The sequence below is a fragment of the Gigantopelta aegis genome, chromosome 1 (assembly GCF_016097555.1).
Source record: "Gigantopelta aegis isolate Gae_Host chromosome 1, Gae_host_genome, whole genome shotgun sequence".
Lineage (NCBI taxonomy): Eukaryota > Metazoa > Mollusca > Gastropoda > Neomphalida > Peltospiridae > Gigantopelta > Gigantopelta aegis.
The window spans coordinates 28,212,558-28,233,353 of record NC_054699.1 but is presented as its reverse complement, the minus strand read 5'-3'; the positions used below and the strand labels follow the sequence as shown (position 1 = coordinate 28,233,353).

Here is a 20,796-nt window from a genome sequence, read left to right as displayed (position 1 = left end):
TATCTCATTGGTCGTATTAAATCACGTGCTCATTACCAGTGATGCGTAAAATGTTTTTCTTACCAACAAGAACGAAAACAAAACACACACACACACACCAAAGAAAATAAAAAATAAAAAATAAAAACAAGCATTTTGAGAGTACTGCTAAAGCAATGCATGTCCCGGGCCCAATAATTTTTCGTAGGCCTAGCTCCTAAATTCAAGGGCCATAACTCTGAAAGTGGGCAAAGCACCCTGAAACTGCAACTTGATCTGTAAAGCTATATACAAATGATAAAGCTATATACAACATTTCATCTTGGTGTTTCCAGGCATTGCAGAAATCCGGAAAACAAATTTTCACATCTCCTAAGTTCAAGGGCCATAACTCCGTTAAAAATAGGTAAACACTTTATCTGTCGCAGTATGTGATAAACCTATACACAAAATTTCAGCTTAATATCTAAAGGTCTTCTCACAAAAAGTCCGGAAAACTATTTTTTTACATCCTTTATGTTCAAGGGCCATAAGTGCGTCAAAATGGGTAAATCGCCATGAAAGTCAAACTTGATCTGTAATACTAATAGTAAGGAATAAACCTATAGACAAACTTTCAGCTCAGAATCTAAAGGTCTTCTGAAAAACAAGTCTCCTAAGTTCAAGAGCCATAACTCGGTGGCGTCGTGGTTAGGCCATCGGTCTACAGGCTGGTAGGTACTGGGTTCGGATCCCAGTCGAGGCATGGGATTTTTAATCCAGATACCGACTCCAAACCCTGAGTGAGTGCTCCGCAAGGCTCAATGGGTAGGTGTAAACCACTTGCACCGACCAGTGATCCATAACTGGTTCAACAAAGGCCATGGTTTGTGCTATCCTGTCTGTGGGAAGCGCAAATAAAAGATCTCTTGCTGCTTGTCGTAAAAGAGTAGCCTATGTGGCGACAGCGGGTTTCCTCTAAAAAAAACCAGTGTCAGAATGACCATATGTTTGACGTCCAATAGCCGATGATAAGATAAAAAAAATCAATGTGCTCTAGTGGCGTCGTTAAATAAAACAAACTTTACTTGACTCCGTCAAAAATGGGTAAATTGTCATACAAGTTAACCTTGATTTGTAACAGTACATGATGAAACTATACAAAAAATGTCAGCTCAATATCTCAAAGCCGTCTGCAAAAAACATCAGGAAAACATATGTGAGACAGACGGACGGACGGACGGACGTAGATGAAACCTATAAGGGACATAAAAAGCTTTGTTTTACTTTACCAAAACAACATTTGTATTAATTTTTTTGACAGAGGTGACGTCAGAGGAAGCGTGGGAAGTGTGCCGCGTCGACAAGACGGCCATGTTCCCTAAGGGAGACAACTGTGCGCAGTACTTCGACTGCCGCAGCCCGTACAGCCAGTATGGCGCATACGTGGAGGAATGTTCGTACAGTGAGCTGTTCGAAAAGACTACCAAGAAGTGCGCCCCGCACAACACCGTGAACTGTGGCCTGAGAATGGAGCCCAAGAAACCATGTAAGTTATGCTGGGTCTCAGACTACCAACTGTCACGACGAAGTTGGCGAAATCGCCGATCTCATGACTTCTATGTCGGGAGTAGGGGGAATTACAATGCAACCATCGAGTTGGCCAACATCGTGCTGACGTTTGATACTAGCATAAGCAGGAGGAGGAGTGGAATTTATCCGTGTGTGCAGGGCGTTTTACAGTGGGGGGATCTAGACAACCCCCTTAAAGTGTTTAGGGGGTTGGGTCAGGCTCCCGCAGAAAATACATTAAAAGAAGAAAAATGTCTTGGAGCAGGAGACTTTGAACCCCACAATCACACCCTCCCTGTTAACGCGACCTGGGATATTTTTTGGGGGTGGGGAGGGGCAGCCCAGTAATCGTCCAAGGCTGACTCAAAAGCTGTGGATTTGTAATCTTTTTTTATTAATGGGACATCATGTTTTTCATTGTACCAGGCGCCATATAACCGTAACTAAAATGTGTTGAGTGTGTGGTTAAATAAAACATTTCCTCCCTTCCTTCCTTGTACCAGGCGAGTATGTGGCCAACACGTTCAACTACTGCGAGATGAAGACGAGCTGCGCGGAGTGCGAGGCGACGCTGCCGTCGTGCGTGGGCTACCCCAACGGCCACGGCCTCGCCAGCAAGACCAACAGCAGCTTTGGCTTCGTGTGTCAGAACGACAGGACACTGACCGTCGTCTGCCAGGCCGGCTTCATCTTCAGCAGTGACATCGGCCGGTGCAAGTCCGGATCCACGAGCAAAGTGAATGGTAAGACTTCCTAAAAGCATAGGTGTACAGGCTCACATATGTGTAGGGGTTGGAGAGGGGGATGGGGACAAACTGGTTTTTGCGCGAATTAAACGAAAATGCCCGAATCTTGATAACATTTATTCGTACTAGCATTACTACCAAAACAGCTATATATATATAGGGTTGTAAACGAATCACTACGCATTTTTGCATGGATTACAACTAATTTTGATGGTAGAATGATGGAAATATATGGTAAAAAATGTCTCAGGTTAGCACATTTTTCTCGAATATCGCTATAATTTTTGCCCGAAATTGAGGTTTTGCTCCAACACTAGGGAGACATTTGCAATCACTCCTGCCCCATTGCCTCCCTGCCTCGTACGTATATATGTAAAATGATGACTTTCAGAAGCATTAATGACATGTTCTACTATATGCTACTAATGGTATGTTCTACTAGAGGCATGGCATTGAATGAATGAATGAATGAATGTTTAACGACACCCCAGCACGAAAAATACATCGGCTATTGGGTAACAAACTATGGTAATGGGAAAAACAAAGTGAAGAGGCATGGTATGCAAATTGTATGTCCTACTAGAAATGTCTTACAAATTATATATCACCGGCCTCGGTGGCGTCGTGGCAGGCCATCGGTCTACAGGCTGGTAGGTACTGGGTTCGGATCCCAGTCGAGGCATGGGATTTTTAATCCAGATACCGACTCCAAACCCTGAGTGAGTGCTCCGCAAGGCTCAGTGGGTAGGTGTAAACCACTTGCACCAACCAGTGATCCATAACTGGTTCAACAAAGGCCATGGTTTGTGCTATCCTGCCTGTGGGAAGCGCAAATAAAAGATCCCTTGCTGCCTGTCGTAAAAAGAGTAGCCTATGTGGCGACAGCGGGTTTCCTCTAAAAACAGTGTCAGAATGACCATATGTTTGACGTCCAATAGCCGATGATAAGATAAAAAATTAATGTGCTCTAGTGGCGTCGTTAAATAAAACAAACTTTACTTTTTTTTAATATATCCTACTACTGCATTGATGAGCGCGTGATATCCCTGCCTTGTCTCGAGTTCACTGTTCTCGTCCTTTAAGATTCCTCCTTTGTCTTGCTTTTCCTAAAGTCTCTCTTACGTGTTTGCCTTGTCTTTCCTGTTCTTTTGTGACATTTTCAAGCATCCCTTTTAGGTTTGTCTTGCTTTCTCTTTCCTTACGTTTGCCTTGTCCTTTCATGCCATGTGTTGAACAGACACTTCCTATAATGCAATAAGCACTGATTAAAACAAGGACTTTGATGTCAATATATTCTTTTATCGCGTTCGCTCGATGCGCGGTTGGTGTGGGAGTTACCCCCGTCGGTGAGCCCATTGGGCTATATCTTGTTCCAGCCAGTGCACCACGACTGGCATATCAAAGGCCGTGGTATGTACTACCCTATCTGTGGGATGGTGCATATAAAAGATTCCTTGCTGCTAATCGAAAAGAGTAGCCCATGATGTGGCTACAACGGGTTTTCTCTCTCAATATCTGTGTGGTCCTTAACCATATGTTTGATGCCATATAACCGTAAATACAATGTGTTGAGTGCGTCGTTAAATAAACCATTTCTTTCTTTCTTTACAATATACAGACTACATTTGTTATGTTACTGATACACAATTAACTACGATGTCAATATTTTATCCTTTTTTTGCGTATGCTCCTCCATCCCACAGTTCATGTGGTACCTTCATTGTCGCTTCGCTACATACGGACTATATTTGCTGTTACAGATTAACACACTTAACTACGATGTTAAAATTTTATCCTTTTTTTGCGTATGCTCCTCCATCCCACAATTCATGTGGTACCTTCATTGTCGATTCGCTACATAGGGATTACATTTGCTATATTTCAGTGTCGACGTCTGCTGAGGCAGTCATGTATTGCAGAAATCACCCGACCGAGCTCGTGGCCAAGGCCGACAACTGCGCCCAGTACTACGACTGCAGCAGCTCGAGCAGCCCCTTCAATGAAGCCCATCTGAGGGAGTGTCAGTATCCGGCCTATTTCGACGAGGCCAAGGCCACATGCGCAGTCTACTCCTCCGTCACGTGTTCTGGCAAGTCAACGCCCAAGGCGCCATGTAAGTAGAACGTTGTTTTGTTTAACGACACCACTAGAACACATTGATTTATTGATCATCGGCTATGTATTGGATGTCAAACATTTGGTAATGCCATTTAGTCTTAAAGAGGAAACCCTCTACATTTTTTTTTTAATTTGTAGCAAAAAGGGATTTTTATATGCACCACTCAACACACAAACAACCCCTTAGTGACCGGCAGAATGAAGGTCATTATAATTCATGAAATGGCTGATCTGGCATTTTTGACTCTTGTTCTTTGATGTTTGAATTAAATGTCTGCATAGAATTATTTGGTTGAATCGTCTTTGCTTAACATGTGTTTGAAGACGTGGTCCTAAACGTTTTTGAAGAGTATATACTTACCCTCCACCGCATTTTCCTGTTACTGTACTAAAAAGATTGGACATGCCGTATTTTAACACCCGAAGTTCTCAATTATCATGGGGAATCATATATTTCTCAAATCCCACCTAACAGTTTCGGGCTCTGAAATACAAATATATAATTTTATAACCCCCCCCCCCCCCCCCCCCCTTCCCAGACCATCGAACTGACAGTAGCCCCACCACCCATCCCCCAGATCAGGTCAGGTCTGGGCATAGATTTTAACGTGTACATTCATAACAAACTGTTCTAGCACACGCCTTTCATGGGCGCAGGTGTCTACTTTCACAGGTGTAACGTGATATTTTGACTCCCGTAGAATACTGATCCCCGGTCACTTTTCTACGGCAAAAGAGTTGGTTTTCTACCGTAGAAAAGTAACTTTTATGAGGCAAAGGAGTCCGTACTACAAGTAGAAAAGTGACGGGAGTCTAAATGGCCTCAGATTACAGTTATCTTCCCATCCGGAAATTTGACCGCGCAAGTAGTCTGCTGTTTGACTGATTATTTCATGGCAACTATTTGACTGAGGGGACCAGGGAGATCATGTAGTTTGTAAACATGTGTAACTTGTTGACATTGAAGACTTGTTTGTGGTAATTCCGGCCCATGCAAAAGTAGTGCTTTTTGTGTAAAATGGGAGTACTCCGGCCTGGTTTAGAGGGTGTGTTTGTTTAAACCAATATGCTGGGAGAAAGAGCTGGACAACAGGGGTTATCTTTTCAGGGTATGTGTCCCCCAGGCAGGCAAAGGTACATACAACAATCCACGGGCCTGCTGATATTTATAAAAATGTTATAGCCACTAAGGCTATATAGAAACATATAGCGAAATTAATTGTGGTCTGAGGCCAAATACCACGCTACACCGGTTCCTTCGTCGAGGACAGAGTCTCGGCCCGCACCAGCACCACATTTAAATATATATCACAAGGTCGCTGCAAGAGAAGGCCTGTCGATATACAGTGTACATTACCATTACCAATATTTATTTACATGCTCATATACCACTAGAGTTTCGAGTATGTCTTTCCCGGGCCCTATCTCTAGATAGCCAGTGATTTGGTCCGGGACAGAATACAGTGTACAATAATGTTTTCATTCAGGCGAGAAGGGCGGGGGTGTAGCTCAGTGGTAAAGCGTTCTCTTGATGCGCGGTCGGTCTAGGATCGATCTCCTTCGGTGCACTCATTGGACTATTTCTCGTTCAACCAGTGCTCCACAACTGGTGTAACAAAGGCCGTGGTATGTATTATCCTGTCTGAGGGATGGTGCATATAAAAGATCCCTTCCTGCTAATCGAAAAGAGTAGCCCATAAAGTGGCGATACCAGGTTTCCTCTCTCAATATCTGTATGGTCCTTAACCATATGTCTGACTCCATATAACTGTAAATAAAATGTGTTGAGTGCGTCGTTAAATAAAACATTTCCTTCTTCTTCTTCATTCAGGCGAATACCGCTCCATCAACCAGATCTGTCAGATGGGTCTGCCGTGTCCAGCCTGTGAAGCCATCCAGCCATCTTGTGTGGGCAAAGCGAACGTCTTCAAGGGACCAATCAGCGCCGATCCATCCAAGTACTTCGAGTGTATGGACGAGAGAACCAGCATCCAGTACTGCAGGACCGGAACTACGTTCAACACCGCCACGCTCCGGTGTGCCGCACAAACACAGCCCGACATTAAAAGTGAGTCTTCGTTAAAGCAGCGGTCAACACCACCACGCTCTGGTGTGCCGCACAAACACAGCCCAACATTAATAGTGAGTCTTCGTTAAAGCAGCGTTCATCACTGCCACGCACAAGCACAGCCCGACATTAAAAGTAAGTCTTTGTTAAAGCAGCGTTCAACACTGCCACGCTCCGATGTGCTGCACAAACACAGCCCGACATTAAAAGTGAGTCTTCGTTAAAGCAGCGTTCAACACTGCCACGCACAAACACAGCCCGACATTAAAAGTGAGTCTTCGTTAAAGCAGCTTTCAACACCGCCACGCTCCGGTGTGCCGCACAAACACAGACCGACATTAAAAGTAAGTCTTCGTTAAAGCAGCGTTCAACACCGCCACGCTCCGGTGTGCCGCACAAACACAGACCGACATTAAAAGTAAGTCTTCGTTAAAGCAGCGTTCAACACCGCCACGCTCCGGTGTGCCGCACACACACAGCCCGACATTAAAAGTAAGTCTTCGTTAAAGCAGCGTTCAACACCGCCACGCTCCGGTGCGCCGCACAAACACAGCACAACATTAAAAGTGAGTCTTCGTTAAAGCAGCGTTCAACACCGCCACGCTCCGGTGTGCCGCACAAACACAGACCGACATTAAAAGTAAGTCTTCGTTAAAGCAGCGTTCAACACCGCCACGCTCCGGTGTGCCGCACAAACACAGCACAACATTAAAAGTAAGTCTTCGTTAAAGCAGCGTTCAACACTGCCACGCACAAACACAGACCGACATTAAAAGTAAGTCTTCGTTAAAGCAGCGTTCAACACTGCCACGCTCCGGTGTGCCGCACAAACACAGACCGACATTAAAAGTAAGTCTTCGTTAAAGCAGCTTTCAACACCGCCACGCTCCGGTGTGCCGCACACACACAGCCCGACATTAAAAGTAAGTCTTCGTTAAAGCAGCGTTCAACACCGCCACGCTCCGGTGCGCCGCACAAACACAGCCCGACATTAAAAGTGAGTCTTCGTTAAAGCAGCGTTCAACACTGCCATGCTCCGGTGTGCCGCACAAACACAGCCCGACATTAAAAGTGAGTCTTCGTTAAAGCAGCGTTCAACACCGCCATGCTCCGGTGCGCCGCACAAACACAGCACGACATTAAAAGTGAGTCTTCGTTAAAGCAGCGTTCAACACTGCCACGCACAAACACAGACCGACATTAAAAGTAAGTCTTCGTTAAAGCAGCGTTCAACACCGCCACGCTCCGGTGTGCCGCACAAACACAGCCCGACATTAAAATAAGTCTTCGTTAAAGCAGCTTTCAACACCGCCACGCTCCGGTGTGCCGCACACACACAGCCCGACATTAAAAGTAAGTCTTCGTTAAAGCAGCGTTCAACACCGCCACGCTCCGGTGTGCCGCACAAACACAGCCCGACATTAAAAGTAAGTCTTCGTTAAAGCAGCGTTCAACACCGCCATGCTCCGGTGTGCCGCACAAACACAGCCCGACATTAAAAGTGAGTCTTCGTTAAAGCAGCGTTCAACACCGCCACGCTTCGGTGCGCCGCACAAACACAGCCCGACATTAAAAGTGAGTCTTAGTTAAAGCAGCGTTCAACACCGCCACGCTCCGGTGCGCCGCACAAACACAGCCCGACATTAAAAGTGAGTCTTAGTTAAAGCAGCGTTCAACACTGCCATGCACAAACAGACCAACATTAAAAGTAAGTCTTCATTAAAGCAGCGTTCAACACCGCCACGCTCCGGTGTGCCGCACACACACAGCCCGACATTAAAAGTAAGTCTTCGTTAAAGCAGCGTTCAACACCGCCACGCTCCGGTGTGCCGCACAAACACAGCCCGACATTAAAAGTGAGTCTTCATTAAAACAACCTTCTAAATCCGTTATCACGATAAATAAAATTGTATGTCTGCACAAAGCAGGGAAATGGAGGTTTCCAGAAGGTAGTGTCTTCTACCATTAATTGAGTGTGTGTGTGTGTGTGTTTATGTGTGTGTGCGTGCGTGCGTGCGTGCGTGCGTGTGTGTGTGTACGTGTAATATTAAAACTACATTATAAAATGTAGAGAACAATAACATTACCATAAATAAACTAATATTTGCAAAACACAGTTTAGATAGGTTTTTAAATTGTTTTGACATGTGTGTGTGTGTGTGTGTGTGCGTGTGCTCGCGCTTGCGTGTGTGTTCGTGCGTTCGCTTATGTGTATTTTTAATATTTGTGTAGGCTATGTATGTGTACATGTATATAATGTATATATCGTTTTGATTCATAAAGGAAAACACGTACTCGCAGGTACGGAGTATGGGGGGGGGGGGTTCCCAGTTGCACGGACCCCCCCCCACACACACACACACACCCTGCTAAAACAAAAAAAAACACCACGTAGATCTAAATTGATGTCCACGTAAAATTTATAACTTCAAATTATAAACATTTACAATTTTTTTAGGAAGACACCCCCCCTCCCCGTTACCTAAAGCATAATCCGCCCCTGAATCGTTCAGCGGCTCCTCATGTGACCTTTCTTTTTCCGACAGTAACCTCGCCCGCTGAGGCCCAGCCCTACTGCGCCAAGGACAACACAGCGATGTACCCCCATGCCGGGAACTGCGCCCAGTTCTTCGACTGTTCCCTCCTGTCACGCGGCCCCTTCCAGTCGCCCTACCTCACCGAGTGCTTCTACCCTTCCCTGTATGACATCCCGCTGAAAAAGTGCCGCCATTTCACGCTCGTCAACTGCATGGGCAGAATGGAACCCAAAGCATCATGTAAGTTTTTAGTTTAATGTAAGCTTTTGTTTAATGTAAGTTTTTGTTTAATGTAAATTTTTGTTTATATATAAAGATGACATCAGATTAATGACAGTTGCTATGTTGAACATGTGGAATATTTCTTCGTATTAATGTGCAAATTAGCAGATCTTACTAACCACTCTTTCCTTTAATAGATCTGACCAAAACCAATTATTATCGCATGTCCAGATGATGTTTTATTCGACCAATGAAAAAAACAAACTTCTGGCAAAAATCGTGTAGAAGCTTAAAATGACTGTTTATGATAAAAAATACTCTGGATATGAAATAGTTGGCTTAAGTTACAGGCACGGTGCAAGCAAGTACACATTTGTTGGGTGGGGGTGGGGGTGGGTGTGGGGGTGGGGGAGAAAGTGCTGACTAAGATCGAAGGCGCATTTTAGCAAACTTTCATGGAGGTTCGGGAGTATGCTCACCAATGAAAGTTTGAAAACTAGATGTCCTAAAATTCCTGCATTCTACAAATAGAATTCATCTCTACCTTAAGATTTACTGCCTATAAGATTTTTTATTCAGAATTAATTTAGCGGTATCTGAGTTAAGACACATGAATGGAAATAACAGAGAAAATATATTAAGATCTTGATGTGTAAGAAACTGTTCATAATACCCATCACCTTCTATGTTGCTAGGCGAATACCTGCGCGTGAAGTGCCCTGACGGGATCTGTGACCCCAACAAGCCGTGCAAGGAGCCGAGCTGTGTGGGTCTCCCCAACGGCCACAACGTCTACCCCGGCAAGGAGATGACGGAGACGTTCCTCGAGTGCCACATGGAGCGAGTGACGGGTATCATGACGTGCAGCGCCAACCAGTTCTTTGACCCGCTCAGGAAGAAGTGTACCGGGTCGCTTACACAGGGTAACACGTACCTTCTCTCTCTGTCTCTGTCTCTTTCTCTGTCTGTCTGCCTCACTCTCTCTCGCTCTATCTCTATATCACTCTGTTGCTCTCTCTCTCTCTCTCTCTCTCTCTCTCTCTCTCTCTCTCTCTCTCACTCTCTCTCTCTCTCTGCTCCCTCTTCTCTCTTTCCGTGTGTGTCATAGTCTTTGATTAGCATAATACCAATGATTATACTGCCTATTTCAGAGGTGATCAACTGGTACTGTTCCAAGTTCCCCAACACTCGAGGATACCAGCCGCTCAACTGCGCCCACTCCATCGACTGTGGCGCCGTCAACCAGATCATAGAGTGTGGCTACCCGAATCTCTTCAACGGAACCCACTGTGACAGCTTCAAGAACGTCATCTGTGGACGACGCTATGAACCAAAAGCGCCATGTAAGTATTGAGATGGAGATTACGTTCGAGAGCTAGACTGACATTTGGACCGTTTTGATAGCTCGCTCTCTCTCTCTCTCTCTCTCTCTCTCTCTCTCTCTCTCTCTCTCTCTCTCTAACGACGCACTCAACACATTTTATTTACGGTTATATGGCATCGGACACATGGTTATGCACCACACAGATATTGAGAGAGGAAACCCGCTGTCACCACGCCATGGGCAACTCTTTTTGATTAGCAGCAAGGGATCTTTTATATGCACCACCCCAGAGACAGGGTAGTACATACCACGGCCTTTATTACACCAACTATGAAGCACTGGCTTATAGTCATCAGAGTAAATCCGCTAAATATTTGTAATTGCAGCAATTTGGTGCTGGGGTGTCGTTAAACGTTCCTTCATTCATTGATTCATTCCATTAGCAGCGAGGGATATTTTATACGCACTTTCACACAGACAGGAAATCACATACCACGGCCGTTGACCAGTTGTGGTGCACTGGTTGGAACGAGAGAAAAATCAGTGGAACAACCCTTGCAAATAAATATAATTTCCACGGCAAAAAACCCCACAAATATGCCATTGGAAAAAAACCCACCTGAATATAGTCCAAGGAAACTCGACAGCATTGCCGATTGCCGTGGGCAATTGCAGGGGTTGGTTGAATGGATCCACCAAGGTGGTTCGATCCTGCGACGCAAGCACTTCAATCGACTGACCTAAATCCCGTCCCTCAACACCAATTATATTTGGTTTCAGGCGAGTACGAGCAGAACCAACATTGTCCGGCCTCCATGTCCACGTGTAAGCCCTGCGCCGAGCGAATTGCGTCGTGTGTGGGTCTAAAAGACGGAACGAACCCGTACCCCGGGAAACCCCCAAACCCGCTGTTTGTCGAGTGCGACAGCAACCGAACCAGCGCCATTGTACAGTGCACCAACAACATCTACAACCCACTGCAAAACATCTGCGGCGGCATCTTGACTAAAGGTAAGATATGATTTCAAACCTGGACAAATCATAGACCATCATATACAGTAAAGTACACTTATAACGAACATGCTTAGAACGAACTACTGCATAGAACGAACTGATCGTAAAGTCCCGTTTTTATCTCCCTATACATTAATAACCAACTTGTACAAATGTGTACAACGAACTAACTATAATGGTCCCTTCCGGTTCGTTGTAAGAGTACTTTACATGCTATTTTTCTGTGAATGAAAAGCGAGTGGGATACGTTTTTAAACGAGTTGTAAAATGGTATCTAAAGTATAAGAATTTAGTATTCTAGTTCTTACATATCCAACTAAAACGTATTTCGGCACTTGTTCTAGCAATTTCATTGGATAGTATGACCAGGTCATCACCAAAGAGTAGCAAATCGTATTTGTTTAAATCGATGACACACGTGTGTTATTGATATGTGAAGAGCGTGCTTTCTTCCACAGAGTTTGTACTGAAGTGCGCAAAGCCGTATTTTCGGTGCACATTGGTCTCATTGTGTTGTCTATATCAGACAAATTCTTGTTTTGTTTTTTAAATGTTATTTTTCACATGCAAGTATTTTGTTTCACAGAATATGTATTGAACCAATGACAAATGTTACAATTTGATTATGGACAAGTGTGTCTGTCTTTATTATAAATATTTTGTTTCACAAAGTATGTATTCGGTCAGTGTGTTTTTAAAATAATTGTACGTATTGGCCCAGTATGTTTTATTAGAAATATAGGACCGAATTTACAAAGCCTATTTATGATTTACAAGCGTGTAACTACATACATTTACAATGCTTAAACATTGTGTTTAAGCAAAACAGGCTTAGTAAATTCCGCCCATGTTTCACATAATACGTATTGGACCAGTTAGTTTTTATTATAAATATTTTGTTTCACAGAGTACGTATTGGACCGGTTAGTCTTTAATATTTTTTTTCACATAGTACGTATTGGACCAGTCAGTCTTTGGACCAGTGAGTCTATATGATAAATATTTTATTTCACAGAGTACATATTGGACCAGTGAGTTTTATTATAAATATATTTTTCACAGAGTACGTATTGGACCAGTGCGCTAAGTTCCCCACGGAGCAGTTTCCGGACCCCACGAACTGTGCCCTGTACTACGACTGCGCCGACCCCACGGCCAGCCTGATCGGACACAAGTACCTGAAGGAGTGCCCGCACCCCACCCACTACTCCACCAAGCACAAGCGCTGCATGGACGTCACAGTGCCGGCGGGGACCAACGACCTGCACTGCGGCACGCGCTGGAAACCTTCGCACAAATGTGAGTGGAGAAAATGCATGTCAACGTTCGTCAGTGGAGAATGCGACTCATGACAATTCAGATAATTTTAAAGCACATCCTCCGGTGTGTGTTTGTGCGTGAGTGCGTGCGTGCGTGGGTGCATGCGTGTGTGTGCACGCATGTGCTTGTATGTCTTTATGTGACCTATGAGAGAACTTCTGTTATATATATATACTCTTCAAAAAAGTAGGGGAACTCTAATAAGAATTTTCAATTGACAAAATTGTGAAGTATATTAGCTGTGGGGAATGGTTATATGATAATAGTGAATTAATTAGGCAAACATGACAACCGGTAGTTCAGTATTACAATAGGTTTTATGACCATCAAAGATCTTGAAGGACGATTGGGGTCAGAAGTGAAATTTGAAAGTTGACGTTTTTTTATCCACAAATCGCAAATTCAAACAATAAAAATGACTAAAAACAAAACAATAACAATTGTATGATCGACAGAATGAAAATGATTGACAGAAATAATGTTCCACAGTGATTAATCGACCTTCCTGGAAATTGTCAAAATCGATAATGACACCCCACGCACGTGTACGGGGCAACTGCGTGATTCATGTGCAAACTATGGAATGTGTTTCAGTGTGTTGATAAACAGACCTGAACGTTCTTTACTAAGATTTCTGTGGTCAAAACGTATGTTCGGTCTGATAGTTGATGTTAACATTAATATTTCAGGTTCCCCTACTTTTTTTAAGAGTGTGTGTGTGTGTATATATATATATATATATATATATATATATATATATATATATATATATATATATATATATATATATAATACTAAACGAGCTTGCCTGTCATACCATTTTTATGAAATGAGTGAACAGTTTTGGTATTTGGTGAGCGATAGCGAGTCAGATATTAACTGTTCACGAGTATGACAGGCAAGCTCGTTTAGTATTTTATTTATTACAAAGCAACTCCAAACAAGCGGCAACACAGAAGTAAGCAGATGTTGAACCCTACTACACGTTATTTTTCTATGAATTGGGTCAGCAAGTGATCTACATCACGCTCACGTGTGCCAGTATTATACTAGAAGCATGTCTCAACCCACCAATAAATTTCACTCGCTACGGACTAGACGTCTGCCTAAATTCCTGCACACGGCGTTTGCATCACTGAGGGGGAGGGGGTTAAACCAGAGTATGAGAATCCAGCCGTTTACAGCCAGCTGATAGGAAGAGATTGTCTTGAGATGTCACATCCATATTATCTCCAATACACCTGTTTCACATGTCATCTGCGCATGCACGCGAAGAATAACATCGCTTACTGCCTATTCAGAATTATTTGGATATAAGCACGTTAATAAAGTTAAAAGAAAAAGCACTTTGAGGGGCGTGATCGACAGTTAATTTGTCATGAGCGTAGTGAATAGCTTCGTTGGAGAAATAAAACTCTGGTGACTATCATGTAGATGGTGTCATGGCTGTGATAATAATGTATCAGGAACCTCCTTGATATACCGCTTTAGACAGCCTAACATGAATTCCACTTGCAGCTCTTACTTGCATTCGCCTCAAAATTAATAGTGGGGTCTCTCACTCCCCTCGCAGGATTTCGCTTTAAATGGAATTCATTTCGTAGATTTTAAATATTTCTCCTCAGATTTATACCAGGAGAGCATTAACAGCAATGGAGGCCTGAAAATCAGGCCAAATTCAGGCACGGCGGAAGCAAGTAGGCATTGACGGGCCTGACTGAGATCGAGGGCACAAAGCAGAGTAGAAAGAGTGTTGGGTTTGGGGGGGGGGGGGGGGGAGTGTTCCTCCGTAACATTTTGAAAACTAGATGTCCTGAAATTCAATTTCGGCATTCAACAAGTACAATTCATCTCTGCTAGAGCTAAGAGCCATCCAACGCCCCTCCCCACCACCTCCGCCGTGCCTGAGATTCATCAACGTTGAACCAATTGCCGTAATTAAAATCCACTGGTCACTATACTTATCCTACACTGCTTAAGGGCCTCCACGAGTCCAAAGTATTGGATTCAAGTACCCGAGGGTCAAACTCGATCGGGACCCGAGTACCCGACACAAGATACAAATGAGACTAAGGAATAAAGAAAAATAGCATTATGCATCTTAATTCCAGCGCTGAACATAGGTGCCAAATAATGCCATTGATACAATGGCCCATTATATTGCATTCCACACTGTGACATTCGGGTTTTCGTTTCCCTCCATGTCTCACAGACCTATAATATAATCGGCGGCAGGCATAGTATGGCAAAATGTGTAAAAATATAATTAAATGAGAGTGCTCTTCCTTGCACGGGTACTCGAGTCCTGTGAACGGACTCGAGTCTTGCTAGACTCGACCCGTGCCCGAGTACTCGAGTACTCGTGTACTCGGTGGAGACCCTACACTTCTTCGTCGTGTACTCGGTGGAGACCCTACACTTCTTCGTCGTGTACTCGGTGGAGACCCTACACTTCTTCGAACCCTTGTGGATTTGTAAATATCTGCTTCATATGTATTATTATTATATATGTTTGAAACTGATTTGTTTTTATTATATTTCAGGTGACTATTTGAAAAACTGCCCCACCCCAGATAACTGTCCTCAGTGTACCAACCCTGTTCCATCCTGCGTGAACAAGGCCGACGGTTACTACGGTTCCCCAGATAATGACCCCACACCAGTCACGTGGTACTATTGTGTTTCCGGTACAACGACTGCTTCGGGAGACTGTAGTGCTGGGAAATATTTTGACAGAAAACGTGGATGTGTTGCGAAAACAGTTTAAACTCCTTTTTTACCTAATTAAGCTTGATTTGGAAAAGTTGTTTATTTAAAAATGTTAGTGAACCAGTCATTTGGAGTATAAATACTGATACTAAATATTCTAAAAAGTATTTATAAGCATGTATATGGCCTAGATGGGCTAGAATACCCATTCAGCAGTCTATTTTTTAGAAATTATCTAAAGAGTTGTTAATTTTATTTTATTTGTAAAAACATGTAAGTTAATTATGAGTTTGATGATCATAAATTGTGTTATTTTAAAGGTACCAAAATAAATATTGAAGACTTTTTTTAATGTGGTAACTATACCGATGATGAGTTATTTAGAAAGTTATTTAGAATTAAATGAACAATGTTTTTAATCTTCTGACACAGCAGAGTTTTGCCGAACCTCGGTTTAAAAACATCGTTAAAAACCTGATTGACTTGGACTTTGTTGGAGGATTTACGGTTAAACAAACGAGTTGTCAAATCAAGACAAACTTCTTTCTTTTCTTTTTTTTTTAATCCGCTTGCTTATTTACGGCTCTTGAAAAACGGCACTACTTGCAGTTTCGTGATTGGAACATTCGAAATGCACATCCTATCTTGTTTTTGGTCTTTAGTGGATTTTTCGATGGAAATACTTAACTAATATTTCACGCACCATGCACCCGTACTTATAAAACTTTTAGAGTCCAGACTCGATCTCAAATGACGTCACACGCATACAATTTGTATGGCGTTGTCATGACATTAGTGTCTCAGACTCTAAAAGAGTCTCGAGTCGAAACACTTAAAGTTTTATAAGCACCAGGCCAGAAATTGATGAAAGAGGACCTTTATCAGTGAAAACTATTTATCTCCATAGGCTACTGATAATCTAACATTAACATCAAGTATAGTGAACTCCAGTGAAAACGCATCACCCAATTATTTAGCTGTTATTGCAATCGCATATTTGATGTTGCTATAAAACACACAACAGTCAATAACCCTAATCCTTATTTACAATTTGAGGTTATATTAAATAATCTACCAAAATACATCCAGTTATACAAAATCTGTTAAATGTATCAGGTTTTTCTTCTCATATCCTTTTTTACAACCACGAATCTCACTCATGCGTTTTGATTGGAGTTGAGTGTAGTTGTTTTTGCACACGTTATTCGTGTAATACGGTCATGTTGCACGTTGCAAAGAGAATGGCTGGCTCATTCTAGTCATGTGTCCTATTTTACTACATTTCTGTCAAGTATGTACTGTCGTCATTACAGACATTGTTCTCATATGTAAACATTTGAAAATATCTATTATCTGATGATATATTTTGGAGTGGTGAAGAATCTTAATGGTGTAGTTTTTTGCAAAAATAAAATATTTATATACAGATTTTGTTATAGTTGTTTATAAACAATTTACGGAAAGGAAAGGAAAGGAAATGTTTTATTTAACGACGCACTCGCACATTTTATTTACGGTTATATGGCGTCAGACATATATGGTTAAGGACCACACAGATTTTTTGAGAGGAAACCCGCTGTCGCCACTACATGGGCTACTCTTTCCGATTAGCAGCAAGGGATTTTTTATTTGCGCTTCCCACAGGCAGGATAGCACAAACCATGGCCTTTGTTGAACTAGTTATGGATCACTGGTCTGTGCAAGTGGTTTACACCTACCGATTGAGCCTTGCGGAGCACTCACTCAGGATTTGGATTCGGTATCTGGATTAAAAATCCCATGCCTCGACTGGGATCCGAACCCAGTACCTACCAGCCTGTAGACCGATGGCCTAACCACGACGCCACCGAAGCCGGTACACGGAAAGGAAAAGAAATGTTTTATTTAACGACGCTCTCACACATTTTATTTACGGTTATATGGCGTCGGACTCATGGTTAAGGACCACACAGATACTGAGAGGAAACCCGCTGTCGCCACTTCATTGGCTACTCTTTTCGATTAGCAGCAAGGGATCTTTTATATGCACCATCCCACATACAGGATAACACATACCACGGCCATTCATATACCAGTCGTGGTGCACTAGCTGGAGCGAGAAATAGTCCAATGGGCCCACCGACGGGGATCGATCCCAGACCGATCGCGCATCAAGCGAACGCTTTACCACTGGGCTACTGGGCTACTGGGCTTCTGTAAATGGACCTATATTTTGTTTGATCGACTTGATCTTGTTTGAGCAAATAAGAACTTAAATCTTTTATATATATATATAACTTAACAAAAAAAGAAACTTCTGATTTGTACATATAGTATTTGTTGTGTTAAAAAATTCATTGTGTAATGAAATTATATAGGTAGTATTAGCCTTGAGCTGTATTATCAGGATTCATGAATTTTATCGATTATTTTTGCACTGTTAATCGTCAACAACGGGAAATTCAATTTGCACGTGCATGCATGGTTCGACATGTCCCGTGTAGTATTCGGTCAATTTGTTTTACTTGTCTTACTGACATTGTTGTCAAGTGAACGAAAACGCTTCAAAATTTGTAAAAAAAATTAACGTTTTTTTACATTGTAGCATTTTTAGTATGCCAAGAATACCCAATAATGTACGCGAACGGGCGATTGGCATGCTTGATGCTGGCATGTCGACAGAAGACGCTGCAAGGCATTTTGGGAGTTCTAGTCGAGCGATACGAAATAACGACAGGAAGCACCAACGACTTGCCACGTCGTTGTTACAACGCGTGGTCAAGACCGCTATATCATGAACACGCATTTGCGCAATCGATTCCAAACTGCCACTGTTACTGCTGCTAACACACCTAGGCTTCATAATAACCGAATCAGTGGGCAAACTGTTCGTAATCGTCTGCGGGAGAACGGTTTACATGCACGACGTCCTTACGTCGGATGCGTTTTAACGCAACGGCATCGTCTAAATCGTCTTAATTGGGCACGTGTACACACTCGTTGGATACGGCGACGCTGGAATACCGTTCTTTTTTCGGATGAATCCAGATTTTCTTTACAACGTGGTGATGGCAGGGTGCGCGTCTACCGTAGGAGAAATGAACGCTATGCTGACTGTTGTGTTCTTGAACGAGATCGTTTCGTGGGTGGGGCTTGTGTCATGGTCTGGGCAGCCATTGCCCATGGTTATCGTTCACCACTAGTCGTCATTGATGGCAATTTAAATGCTCAACATTACCGCGATGACATTCTCGCTCATCACGTCATTCCTCTATTCCATAACAACGCCAACATCTCGATTTTTCAGCATGATAATGCCACCTCTCATACAGCTAGAGACACTGTAAATTTTCTTAGTACAAATAACATTGATTTCATTGATGACTGGCCCGCTAAAAGTCCTGATCTCAACCCCATCGAGCATGTCTGGGATAGTCTGGACAGACGATTGAGGCGTCGTCCCAACCCACCCGCTAACGTCAACGAACTTCGTCAAGCGCTCATTCAGGAATTGAACAATATTCCACAGGCAGAAATCAACACTTTAGTCAATTCTATGCGCCTGCGATGCACTGCAGTGGTCAATTCAAGAGGTGGTCATACCCGTTATTAAGTGGGGTTTTTTTTAACACCTACCACACTTGGTCAAAATTTCTCCCAGTTTCTGTTAACCTATGGCCATGATTTTTGCACCAAATGATGCATCATGGAACACTCTTTAAACGCTTATATAACAATTATTCCACCGGTTTGTTTTCATCAAGTTATGTTCAAGCAAAGTTAGCGGAAGTTTCTTATTTTGTTCATATATATATATATATATATATATATATATATATATATATATATATATATTAAACAGAGTGCGAGCTACCGTTATTTAGTTCAGTTTTAGAAGAGAAAACCCCATTAATGTTGACGTAAAATGCCCTATAATTAAGGAATGTATCAATAAAGTTGAACATTTTGCCCTTTATGGCAGTTTGATATATTTGGGACGTAAGTCCATGCCTCCACACAATATCGTATACTTTCTCAATATCTACGAATTCACCGATCGCTTTTCCTAGATTTGTAAAAAAAAGGTTTTTTTAAGGGAATGATGCCACCGAAGAATATTCAACAACTGTGGGGATTGGTAGAGTTTGCGATGGTCTATATATCCCAATGTCTATTATATCCCAAGATCCATATCCACCAAAGTTCGGACGACGAAGTTTGGAATGCTGTTGTTGGCTGGCAACTAGGTCTTCTCTAAAACTTATTTGGCCAGAAAGTTTGGTGGAGAAGAAATGGGTGGCATGAGCGTGGACTCGTGAGGTCCAGTGGTCAACCCCGTTAGTCTTAACGCCAACTTCCTCTTGGTTATTTGGGTAGGAACGGACAGATAGCTCACCCCATATCCTCCAAAAATGAGTAACGCCTCCTCATTTGTTCTGATGCAAGAGGACCCATTGTGTAATCTACTAAAATAAAAATAAAATGATTTTTCCAATTCCGCCACATTTTGTCTAAGACGTTTGAGAAAGTCCTTAAAATACAGGAATTCATATTCAGTGGGGTCAGTGTTCTCGAAGGAATTTATTCTAATCCCCGATAGTTTTTCAGTGTTTTTGCATATCTTAGTTTTCTTTAAACTACCTGTGCTAGTATAAGAGAACCCCTCTATTGAAAGAACATCGAATGAGTTCTTAAGTGTTACCGAGGGATAAAGGTTCCCTTCGTTAGGATAATACCCTAGTACGGGAGAAGAGACTGCCTTGCGTTTTCATTTTTGCCTGGACGAGTTTGGGGATACCACCGTGTCTGTATTGGTAAGAGCATGAGGAGGGAATGGGTTCCCTACTTGATTAAGTAAGGAACGGTCCATAAATATCGATGTCCTTCCACAATCCGAACAATGTTCGGAAGGGGGGGATGGGGTAAAAGCCATGTTCGGATTGCTTTTCAGGTAAAACATCGGTCCATCGAAGGTCAATGTTTCTTACAATTCGAAACAAGGGGGAGGGGGTAAACGCTTTTCAGGCCATAACATCGGTATTTTGGGGGCTAGTTTTTGCCAGTAAATATGTAAAGCCAACACGTATAATCTGTTAATAAAAGTCATCTTGTAGTACACATTATATCAGTGTTTTTATGTTAGGATTAGGGGAGGGGGGAGGGGGGGAGGGGGTCAAACCCAATCCTAACATTGTTAGGATTATGAAAACCATTGACATTTATGGACCG

The 20,796-nt window shown here is 42.7% G+C and overlaps 1 protein-coding gene across 2 annotated transcripts in view; it reads left to right on the top strand.

Moving 5' to 3' along the window:
- The window catches only part of LOC121373314, a 61,294-nt gene extending 44,280 nt beyond the window's left edge, over positions 1-17,014 (top strand). For both annotated transcript variants that reach the window (XM_041499882.1, XM_041499891.1), the window contains exons 15-24: positions 1,283-1,507; positions 2,034-2,273; positions 4,162-4,389; positions 6,226-6,462; positions 9,009-9,239; positions 9,917-10,144; positions 10,373-10,564; positions 11,326-11,556; positions 12,622-12,858; positions 15,423-17,014. In XM_041499882.1, the coding sequence (XP_041355816.1) occupies positions 1,283-1,507; positions 2,034-2,273; positions 4,162-4,389; positions 6,226-6,462; positions 9,009-9,239; positions 9,917-10,144; positions 10,373-10,564; positions 11,326-11,556; positions 12,622-12,858; positions 15,423-15,646 (2,273 nt within the window). In that variant the 3' untranslated portion in view covers positions 15,647-17,014. The remainder of the gene's footprint in view (positions 1-1,282; positions 1,508-2,033; positions 2,274-4,161; positions 4,390-6,225; positions 6,463-9,008; positions 9,240-9,916; positions 10,145-10,372; positions 10,565-11,325; positions 11,557-12,621; positions 12,859-15,422) is intronic.
- Positions 17,015-20,796: the final 3,782 nt, after the last annotated feature.